This window comes from Manacus vitellinus, unplaced genomic scaffold (assembly GCF_001715985.3).
Source record: "Manacus vitellinus isolate BGI_N305 unplaced genomic scaffold, ASM171598v3 scaffold_28_pilon, whole genome shotgun sequence".
Taxonomy (NCBI): Eukaryota; Metazoa; Chordata; class Aves; order Passeriformes; family Pipridae; genus Manacus; species Manacus vitellinus.
Window position 1 is genome coordinate 3,689,898 of NW_021940122.1, and position 11,811 is coordinate 3,701,708.

Sequence of the window (11,811 nt, forward strand, 5' to 3'; positions counted from 1 at the left end):
TGAGTTCCCAAAGCCCCATCCATGCTCTGGATTGTGCACAAGCAAACACGTGTCCCACTTTCCCGAGAACAAGCAGACAGTGAAGCATGTTCTGCTTTCGTTGTCCATGGGCTGCAGCATACATTCCCTATGGTCAATCCTGTATATTTGATTGCTCTCATATGAATAAAAAGGATTAGCTGTCTCTGCAGAGCATTTGGCCTACATTTCATCACTTTGCTTGTGAAGCTGAGCTGGATAGGAGTGTGAAAAAAAGAGCTTGTTAAAGCCTTGGTTTTGACACGGTTATGTCAGCCAAAAAAAAAAAATATTTGTCTCAATACCTCATTTCATTTTAAGGGATGTATTCCTTTGGTGCTCTTAGCTGTGGCTTTCACTGCTGTACCAGCAAGCCCTACCTTGAATATATCATGTGGTGCAGGCATGGTAGGGTACACAGTCCAGCTTGGCTGCGACTCCAGCTGTATGGTGCTGGCACCTACTCAATCTAGGTGGTAATCTGGTGTCCTTGGTGCAACTCCTGGGAGAGGTAGGCATCTATTGCAAAGTTAGGCTTGAGGAGGACACATGAGAGGCTTTTAACCTGCCTCTAATTTCAGACAGTGCATCCATGCGATCAAGAGTGCATTCAACTCAGCTTACTTCATTTCCAGCACACAGAGCACAGTGCTGTGGTTTGGAGGAGAATGGATGGTCCTTTAGGTCAGAAGACAGATGCAAACATGTATGCAGGATGCCCCATGCTATGTAATAGATCCCTGTGTCTGCCTCAGACCATGTGAGATTTCACAGCTCTAGTGTCACCATAAAGTTAGCTCACCAGAGTGATCTAAAGTGACATAACCAAGGTAAAAGTGAACTTCAGTACAGATAAGCCCTTCATCTTTTAAGTCGGTTATTTATATTAGATCAGTCTGTGTCAGTCACAGTATCTGACCTAACAGCCCATTCCACTACCGGGGTAAGGATTTGTCTGGTTCTGTCATTTTTTTGGCATTGTTAAACTCCTCGTGCAGTCAAGACTGCTAGAAGGAGGCTGGAAACTTCTCTGGACCAGTTACACCTTCCCTCCTGCTCAGGATTTTAACCTTTAGTCATTTTATTTTTAGCTAAAATTGCTGAAAGCTCTTTCCTCCCAGTCTGTGCACTGTAGATTATGAAAACCTAATGAGAAAAGCTAAAACTCATTTGCTCAGAAAGAATAATTCCAACTCTGTCCTTTGGCAGATGAGAAAATTAGGCAAACTAATGCATTTGTCATAGACTCAGTTGAATATGCTGTTTTATTCAACTTCATGTAAGGGTGCTGTAATAAGGGTCTAGGCATAGGTCCCTGAGAGGTTAATAACTCCAACGTTGTTTCTATAGGGCTTTTCAGAGCACTGTAGTTTTCCAGATGGAGGACTGGCAGCCTGAGGAAAGATCTAGATCCAAGGGATACTGGTAATAGAGAAGGCAAGATGGGTGGGTATCTATGAGTGTTACAAGAGAATTGTGTGTCTACAGACCTCCACCTGAGGACTGTGCCCAGCTCTGCTGTGGACCTTGTGAGCTTCGGACAGATGGGTCTATGTGTTATGGTGCCAAACAAAGTATAACTATAGTTTGATTTGTGAGTGTTGCCTCCAGTTCTCTGGTAAACATCTGTCTAGTGTGGCCAAGGCCAAGTCACTTTTTCCCATTTCTCACTTTCTGCCTTAGGAAAATGTAAGAAGTAGTGCTCTTGTCCTAAGTATTGTGTGAAGATCCAGCACTGGAAAAGTGCTTATATATATGTTCTGAACATTACTGATGATCCCAGAATGCAGAAACAGTCCAGCACAGTAAGTCTAGTCTGATATTTGAGAATAAATAAATCTCAAATTAAGACTATAATATTTGAGAGTAAATTACCTAGCCTATAGATGCTATTCACCATTTTTCTGTCTTGCTCATTTTTATGTTTTATTCCAATGTATATTTGAATCTCTCTACACTGCCCAACCTCATTCTGCCATTTGGTTGGGGGAAGAGAAAAGTCTAAATTTGTGGCTTATATATGAAGAAGTCTTTAAGCTGCCCACCAGATTCTCCTGTTGGCTCCTGTGGAGTGCCTGAGGCTGGGATCATCCTGTAAAACTTGCAGGCTTTGGTATTTCTGTTCCGACTGCTTTGCTGGCATATTAAAGTAGACAAACGGACTCACTCTATGTCCTCAAGAACCTAGGCATAGCAGTGACAATAAGAGAGAGGTATTTGAGGTTAGAAGAAATTTGCATTCATGCTAGTGTAATAATTTCAGGCTCCTGGAAAGATATAGGATTTTCCCCTCTTTAAAAAAAAAAAATAAGTGCTATAGGCCAAAGCTGCATCCCCAAGAAAGCAGTGACTATGGTTTTGCACAGAAAGGCATGTCTGTCAGAGGGAAAAAAAGATTATAAAAAAGTAGTTTTCTAAAAGGAAAATTGGTTTTAATGGAAAACATGTATCCAACGAAATGCCTGAAAAATTTGACTGCAGCAAATTTCTGACTTTATGTTTCAGTCAGATAAACTATCAGCCTGACTGAAGAAGTAATGGAATGAAATTATACTGTCTGTGTTACACTGGAAGGGCAGAATAAATGATCCCTAGGCTTCAGTCTCAAAGGACCGTGGCATTTTCATGAATTTTCTACACTGTGTTGCTTGGAGCAAGACACCAGCTAGTTCACTCTTCCCGTCTTGCCTCTGCTGTTTGAGTCTGTTGCAAAGCCTGATCTGTAAGGGGCAGAAAAAGAGTGCAGTGGGGCTAGATCTGCAAAAAGCACTTCCAGCAGTTCTAGAATGACAGTGGAGAGAAAAGCTTCTTACCTGAATACTCATGTATGTCTGGCCTCCCACAGTTCTGCTCCTGGCACTTCTTTTGGATGATCCCAAGCAAGTTCCTTCTCTCTCTTGAATGGCTTCTTTACAATGGAAAATGGAGGGAAAAGTCATCTAGGTGAACTAGAAGCATGCATTTCAAATAGGTGAGTCATCTGCATTAAAGTGGACATTTTTAGTAAGAATAATGGTGGGCTAAATTAAATGTTCTTCTTAAGTTAAAATGCCCACATGAGGCTTTAATGTGATTTAATTAAGTTTTTAAAAGTTTCATTAGCTTGCAAAGTTCATTCAAATTAGGATTCTGGAGTATCTTCATGTAGGTAAACCCATAGTTTTTCCCTCTGATGAAATGGGGACTTCACCACCTTAGAAAAGCAATGCTGCCAGACTCAGTTCACTGATACCTAGAAAGCACTTTGTTCTGTCAGAGGCAGGAGGCCAAATGCCTGTAGTTCTCTCCTATGAGTGCAGCACACACAGGCTTTGGGCAGCTGCACGTGGCTCTGTGTGAGGCTCCCAGCTGCAGCCTTCTCCCAGACACATACCAGCTAGCAAGGACGGTGCCCTCACCTGCATGGAGCCATATCCAAGGTACCAAAACACTGGTTCTGCTCTTTCTTCTGCCACCAGCTTCCCATGTCCCACACGTACCTACCAGCAAGAAATGGGGCCATAACAATATATATGCATTTACTCTTCACTGTGTTTTGAAGTCAAGAGGAGAGAGGGGGATTTGCAGGCTTGTTTTGAGTGCCTGATGTGGGTGACTTTGCTGTGCCATTTCATTATGGGAACTCAACTGCAGCAGATTTCTGGAAACCTGATCCCTGAGATAAACGTTGAAGAACTGAAACAGCAGTATCTGTCCAGTGCTTTAGACTGTCAGTTCAGAGGCAGGTCAAAGCCTCCATGACCTGAACAGGGCTGTCAGTATAAGGACAGCTGCTCTCAGTCATAGGCACCCAGTGGACCTAAGTGGAGGCAAAAGTTACATTAAACAGCCACACTGCTTTCCAAGTCACATGAGGCCTACTGACATGCATTTTCTAAGAGACTAATGACATCTAAAGCTCTTTGAGTAAACTATTTGCTTTACGTTTATAACAGGATAATCATTTATAACAGGATAATCATGCTTGTTGTGGGAATTAAGCCACTGATCACCATTCCAGTGACCAAAAACATTCTCCTTGAGAATAAAATACACATCTTTATCATCAAATTCTGCCTCATTAATAATGAAAGATTCTCTTACAAAGCTATCAGGTTTAAGAAAGCAGCCATCTTACAGACCATGCCAGCCTCTTTCCAGATGGCATTTTGAATACAATATAGACCAGGACCTTTGCTCTCCAATCCATTATGCAATAATCAGTGCTTATAAATTAAGAATGTGCCTAGCAGAATGTGTCTTTCCATGTGGCAAGCCTCGTGCAGCAAGGGCAGACTGTGAGTCACCACAGGTGACATAGAGGCCACCTCAGTTGGTTGTTTTAGCTGAAACATGAGAGGCAATTCCCACGGGCTAGGAGGCTGCATCTGAAGAAGGAGCTTGGGGTCAAAGATTCAGAGCTCTTTATGTACTCTTATAAGCTAGTATGTTGTCTGGTGGTGTTGACATGTGGGTAACTGCTCAAATACCATCATGACAGTAAGATAGGTACCTCACTCATCAGGCAAACTACCACATGTCCACTGAAGTTTATGGTTCACTTGTCACCGCACACCCCATGGGGCAGCTGATCTGTGGGCCCCCTGAGGCTTGTGGTGACTTACAATGCAAGACTAGGGACAGCTTTCAACCATCTTGTTAAACCACAATGAGACGCAGCAGTGGACAGGCCAGGGCAGGCTCCAGCTGTGCACTGCCGTCACCTCCGTGCAGTTGTTGGCCTCTAAAGCTCACTCAGGTGAACTTGCAGAGTCTGCAGTCACACTGCCGAGCTGGAGGGTGGTGCAACATGCTGGATACAAACTGCTTCTCCAAAGTGAGACATAGATTAGGTGAGGACTACGCCCAGTTTACTTAGCTGTCAGTGTACTGCCTGGTTTGGGAAATCCCTAGGCGGGGGGACTACTGGCACCTGGGAGGTCACACTGGTCACTGTGTACTTGCCCTCTTCTTAAGCTCTTTTTCTAAATATTTGGTACTGACCTCAGCTGGAGAAGATGCACTGGATTAAATGGACCTTTGGTGTGTTCCAGGTGTTGCCAGTCTTATGTTCTTACAGTCGCCAAAACTAGCTTATAATAAAACAGGTTAGCTAAGGCCATTTTGATATTGAGTGTTCATTTGTGAAGTGCTTTGAATATTAGGCAATAGTAGCTAATCTTTGATTACCAGTAGTGACTGCTTTTTCAAAAGAAAACATAGGTGGGGAGAAAAACGAATTTCTGTTCAGTTCCTGGTCCTGGTTGCCTGGTGAATTCTTTTACCGCGCAGAAGAACAGATTTGCATGTTGGTATTTTGGGGATGTTTCCCATGAGAAAAAAAGTGCAACTCAAAACTCTAGATGACTTGAGTGTCTTGTCACGATTATATCCTCCAAGGGTTTCTGTCATTCAGATGATAAATAGGGTTTAAATAACAGAAAAACAACAGTACTGCCTCATGTAAATAACAGCAGCATCGCTACATGCTACCTGCCGCATTGTTAGTGCAGACATGATGGTTTGCTGATGGTGTTCACTTCCCTGTGCCCAGCACTTGTGTCCTGCTCAGCCAGAACTGAGATTTTCTGAGAAATGCCTGATCAATCTGTGGACACCAGTGACACAAGTGCCCAGATCCCATCATGCTGTTGCAGAATGGATTCATTTTGACACAGGTCTGCTACAAATGACCATGTCAAATGTATCCTGATTATCTGAGCACAAAAGCAAAGCAGGTTTTCCAAGGTACACAAGCATCTAAACCCACAAAATATCCAACTTTTCAAGTCATTCACACAGTTCAGGTTCTTAGCTCCTACTGATTACAATAAGAAATTATATGAGAATTATAATGAGAAAAGTGCTTTTTAAACACCTGTTAGATGTGTGTCTGCCTCCTTTGGCCTGTATGTGAATGCCTCAGCTATGTGATCTGCTCCAGTTCACAGGACTGGTTGAAAGAGAAAAGGTAATTTCAGACTCCAATGCGGTTACCAAGCCACCACATTTGTATCAGCAGAATGAAGACAGGCAGTTTCCATCACAGCTGCACAATGTCTTTTGTCATGATAACTGCATGTTCGGGACTGTAGAGAGATTCTCCAGTGGAAATGTGTTTGGTTTTCACCTGTGATATGTCACTGTGTTGCAAGTGATGGTACAGTTTTGGTCATCCCAGAATGTCACAGTGGAACCAGACAACCCAAAGCAAAGCAAAGTCCACCAAGAAGCCCACAGTGGGCAGCAGGCTTTTCTGTTTGCAGAGACATCTACCTTCAGTTGATAAGAACTTTTAGTGAAAACAACGCTGGAGTAATCTTTAAAATTATCACATACATCTGTGAGTTGTTTTAGGGAAAAGACCTCCCATGAGGAGAAGGAGAAAGGCCTCTGGCTGGCATTGTAAATCATGTAGCATCCCACTGATATTTAGGAACAAGTTGAACCTTAACTTACTATTCCCATTGCCAGCTCCTGTGTGGTGTTGCTTAGATGAGTCTTGCTCCTGATGGCTAAAGATAGAAATGTTTTTCCACTCTGATTTTGTTTTTAAGCTCCATTAGAGCAGGCCTCAAAATAGTTTGGGAGTTTATTTATTTCTCATTCTTTGACTTGGTTTCATGCTGGATATCCCAGGCTGGCTGGTGCTGTAGACAGCAGAGCTCTAATTGGAGCAGACAAGCAGGCTGGTGCCCAAATAGAACCTGCCATCAGAGTTTATGGTTAGGACTGAGTGGAGAGAGAAGCTTCACGATCTTACTGCCAAGACAGAAAACTAAAGGTAGCCTGTTTTACTGGTGCACCGTGCTGCTATCTCCAGTAGGAGCTGAATGGGGACCATTTTGTTAGGACCAGCAGAGGTGAGGCCGTATCAGTCCCCCAGAATTGTGGCTGAGTTCACATAGCTGCCTAAGTTTGGTGGCTGCATACCAGAAAACTGGTTGCTGCTGCAGTAAGGGCTCCAGGTGTCCACTGTCACAAAACACATGCTGTTCTTGCTAGCTTCATAGCTACTTCCTGCATAATGCTGCTTCCTGTGTGGTGATCACTTCCAGATGTGCCAACGAAAACAGGGTGGATTTCATGCAAGAAAGTATTTTCATATTATTTTCTCTGAGATCAGAGTAATTTTTCCCGCATCAGTCTAAAAAAGAAATTCTGGTGATATGATTTTACTTCTGCTGCCTTCACAAGTTGCTTTTGTCTCCATGTGTTGCCTCCATTGTTGACAGCTGGCAGATTTCACTGTAGCATCCAACAGAATTCTGTACCGTCCACCAGAAGTATCCATCCCAGTTATCAAACATCAGGCACACAGCACATCGTCTCTGTTGCATCTCCCTTTTCTGTCTCCACCTGCCAGCCAGTCCACCACAGAAACCTTCCCTTTTTCTGCTCATAGTCACCAGTTCAACACAAGGTGAATCTTTTTTCTGTCACTGAGCATATAGGCCTTCTCCTGCCAGGACTACTGAAAAGCCTTCACCAACTGGTCATTGAGGCAGGGAAAAATGGTTCAGCTCACGTGGGTTAAACCAAATCAGGACTGAAATGATTTATTGATTTATTAAGGATATTCTGTGCACTATACATTCAGGATCTATGTCAGCAATACAGCAGTTCAGCCACAAGGTTAGACACTTATAAAACACTAATAAATTCCTGCAAGTTCCTAAACACACTTTTGTAACTAATCTCCAGGCACGCAGGCACCAACTCCTCTGTCAGTGGCATGGGGGCCACCTCTGGGAGCACAGGTCCTCCCGCTTACACCCCGCTCCCACTGGGGTTGTGGCCACTCCAGCTCTGGGGGTGCCCATGCTACTCACTACAATCAGCTAGTGCACCTGCTGTGAGAAGGCATGCCAGCAGGTCACACACACCCTCCCAAAGGGTCAGGCCACATGCTGGGTGCCAGCTTATGACAGCGTCTCATGAATGGGGAGCTGCTGCATCTGAGCTCAACAGTGGTTGTGATGTGCCAGACTGGCTTTTGGCAGTCTGAGGCCTCTCCTTGCTCCATTACCATTTTCTATGTTTCTTTTGTATAGCCTTTCAGATCAACTCATTCTGTGCCTCAAAATTGTCATTCCCTGGTTACTGTTTAATCCAGCTGACAGTTGCCATCCTCTTTAGCGTGATCAGCTAAGGCCTGGTGATTGTTTCCCTCTTCAGTAAGATCGGTTTGGGGTAAATGCCCTCTCAGACACTTTGGGGTTTTCCATCCGTACATGCTGTTTACAGTTACTTATCTATCTTATCAGCTGTTGTCTTCCACAATGTTTTTATCCAAGTGTGAGCTGTGCAGGCACTCCCACACAACTATTGAACTGATATTAAAGAATAGTGGCCCCATATCTGGATTTCGGGGGAAGCTATTTCTACATAAATTTACTTTCTCAGTGCCTACCAGTTCACGAATTTTTGAACTTAGTTACCTCAGCTTGCATAGCTACATACAATTAATCTGTTCAAGTGTAATCATTGTGCTCAGAGGATCACTGCATATGTCTATAAATCTAATCCCTAGTGACCCCACATCTGTAAGGGGGACAAGGAGAGAAAGAAGGAAGACTTGAAAGCTACTTTTGTCATACTGTGTTCTGAGAGACTACATATTCTGCTTGAGTTGATGTTAAATCGTGTAGCAGCCACTGAGTGGGCTTTCTTTCTCGTGAACCTCAGAGAGGTTGGCAGAGAGTTGGAGGACAATCCTAAGGCAGTGTCCAGTAAGACCAAGAAACTGATGTGGGGATGAAACCACCAGCACATGCCTTGCTGGGGCACTGAGGGCAGCTCTCAAGGGTCACACCTCTCCCCTTCAAGGCTTCTTGTAGCTCCTGGAAGAGTATATAATGCCTGTTTGCCACCAGGCATCTTGATCGTGGTCTGGGGGGCTGCAGCAGCTCTTGTTGCCTGTTTTTTCCTCACCCTCCCTCACCTGTTGTGTGTGATGCAGGCTTGGTGCCAAGCTCTTGGCCAACTGCCCTTTCCAGCTCCTGGGCATGCCAGCCCGAGGAGCCCCAGTGGCAGTGTTTGCAGTGGCAGCCCATGAATAGTAACTTTCTGAGGCCATTTCACAATCTTCTGTCACCTTATCGTTAGGATTTGGTCCTGCAGTCTGTGAGAGGCTCCCCACCCTGGCATGCCTAACTCCTTCTGCTGCAGATCATCCACAGCCACTATCAGAGATGTTTCTAGATCACACATTTCCCAGAGTTCCTGCATGTGACTGCCAGCAGCACAGTCTCATTTCCCCTACAAATAGTCACCAAGCCAGATAAATCACTACTTTGTTTTGCTCTGTGCTTGGGCACTACTTTTTTGCTGCTACATTAGAAGTAATTGTTCATCTTCCTGCTCCATAGTGAGACAGCTTTTCTTGCCCTAAGTTCTTTCTCCAAGTAGCACAAGGCAGGAGACCCAAAGGAAGCAGGAATCTCATTGATGGCTATGCCCAAACCCACCGGAGAAAATCAGGGTGCTCTTCACATGCTAACTGCTTAAGGCAGTGAGAAAAACCCTTAGCAACTTCTGTCTTGTAGGTTGTTCCTTCCTAGGTGCTGGTGCACAGCTTTCCCCAGCCCCATCCTTCATCCTGCAGCTAATCTCTTGGACATACATTGCTTTGCACATTTTGTTCTTGGCAGTTTCCAGTGTTGCCTCAGGCCCTTATCACCTTAAAAGATCAGATCATATAGTAGTGGCCTTAGAGACAGCCTGATTGATATCTGCACAGCCAAACAAACAGTAAATTTGAATAAAATTTGGCACCTTGTTGCCTATTAGATCTGCTGATTCTGAGAGGATAATTCACAGACATCAAGTAAAGTGTGTGTACTGAGCATACTTGGGACAGAGTCTTTGGTTGTGTGAAAGGGCTTGTAGGGGTGGTGTGCAACACTCATGGAGAGCCTTTTGCCCATTCCAGATCCTGCACACACCACCTGTGCAGTCATGAGGATTTGATATCGCTGGACACTGCCAACCCAACAGGACTTCTCTGTGTATTTATACAGAAATACAGACGCTTGCAGGAAGAGGAGAGAGTTTCCCAGTGATCCCTGAACAAACACTGGTGAAGCCAGGAGCTCCCGCAGCTCGGCGTTCACCAGTACCACTAGAGCTTGTAGTGAAGGTGTGAGTGTGCTCAGAGGAAGATCATGTTTCTGGGTGGCCGTTTACACTGTAATTGTGATACAGTTATTTAGATACTCTCTAGTTGCTTTCTCCAAACTCATTCTCTGCAGTCATGCTGTGGAAGAGTGTATTCTTGTTCAAATCTTCCCTGATATTAATATCACCATGAGCCTCCCTGAATATCCCATCCCTATTTTATTTTGGATGACCCCCTTTCTTAGGCAGAAGGTAATTAGGAGAGGGCTGCACCAGCTGCTGCTGTTGCATGTGCCTTGAACTAACTCATGTGGTGTTTTCCTCTGCAGACCAGATGAACTGGGTCCTGGCCCATGGATAACACGAGACACAGCATTCAAGGGCAGGCTGTCTGGTGAGTAGGTTTGATGCTTGGGTGACACCACCACACACCTATACATAATTCCCAAACTGCTGCCCTGTGTAGAGTAGTATAACTGGGCTGTAAATTGTATACAGGGCTTTAATGTTTCAGTTCCCCAGTGGCCAGTGCAGATTGGGCGTCCCAGCAGCTGGGAAAAACAGACTAGTTGGTGAGAGCAGCAACTGTGCTGAGATCTGGGAAGTTAAAAATGGGTGTTTTTTCCTTCAGCAGTGCTCATCTATTTATTGGCTTGATTGTAATCACAGCTGCCTTAACTTGTAAGTAATACTGTCCTCCCTGCAGCGTAGATGATGATCACTTGGTTATCAGATACTGCTGTCTATGTTTGCTTTTGTTATCACCCACCATCAACAGGTCTCTTTGAAAGACCAGCTCTGACCAGACACCAAGGAGAAAAGAGGGATTCCAGTTATCCTCTTCCCTGTGGTTGACCAGTTCTTTCCCATCACACGAACACCACTGAGAGCTGATTCTCCTAATGTAGGATGCAAATCCATGTGGCACACCTGGTTCCCTTTGATCATGTATAATTTATCATGGAGCATTCAGCAAAGTAGACACTCCCAATTAAATACAGCCTTCTAGGCACATGACCTCTCTGTGCCTCTAACCTACATGGCTTTGAGAAATCTGGTTTTATGCCTGAAGCTAAGGAGGCCATGCTCAGCCACTGCCATGAATGGTGGTGTGACCTTGAGGGTATCTGGCCTACCTGGCCCCAGTGTGGATGCAGTAAGTTAAGGATGACAGCCTAAAAAAGTAGGTCTCAGTTGCTTCAGGGGCTGGTTCTGGTCTGTAGCCATGGATCACTTGGAGAAGGGTACCACATTATGACTTGTCCCCTGACTACTAGTTTTAATGGCTCAGGGAGGGTAGGAGACAATGGTGGCCACTTCTTGAGAGCTGAGAAGAACATGCTTGAGTTGGCTGGGTGGTAGGGTGGTGGTCAGTTCCAGGCTAGGTCATTCTTGCAGGTAATCTCCAGAACACACACCTGATAGGTGGTACCAAGGAACGGCCCATCTTATACGCATTCAGCGCAATTCCCAGATCTCAAAAAAAAGGAGGATGGAGTTAAAGTATCAGGAGCTTAAGGGTAAGAAAATGTGGAATACAATGTTGCAATCCAATAGGAAATTCAGAGGTAAAACCAATATGCTTGGACTTCCAGATGTAATTTAACTGTCCTGTAATGGTACCGTGGGATCAAGGCACAGTAGTTAATTGTGATCGCAGAGGTGTCCCTGCAGAGAAACCCCAAGCCCCTGCGG

The 11,811-nt window shown here is 44.6% G+C and overlaps 1 protein-coding gene across 1 annotated transcript in view; it reads left to right on the forward strand.

The window, feature by feature from the left end:
* Positions 1 to 2,933: 2,933 nt before the first annotated feature.
* ATP1B1 (ATPase Na+/K+ transporting subunit beta 1) overlaps positions 2,934 to 11,811 on the forward strand; it is a 24,867-nt gene continuing 15,989 nt past the window's right edge. Inside the window, exons 1-2 of the mRNA XM_018074473.2 lie at positions 2,934 to 2,989; positions 10,446 to 10,510. Coding sequence (XP_017929962.2) covers positions 2,934 to 2,989; positions 10,446 to 10,510 — 121 coding nt within the window. The remainder of the gene's footprint in view (positions 2,990 to 10,445; positions 10,511 to 11,811) is intronic.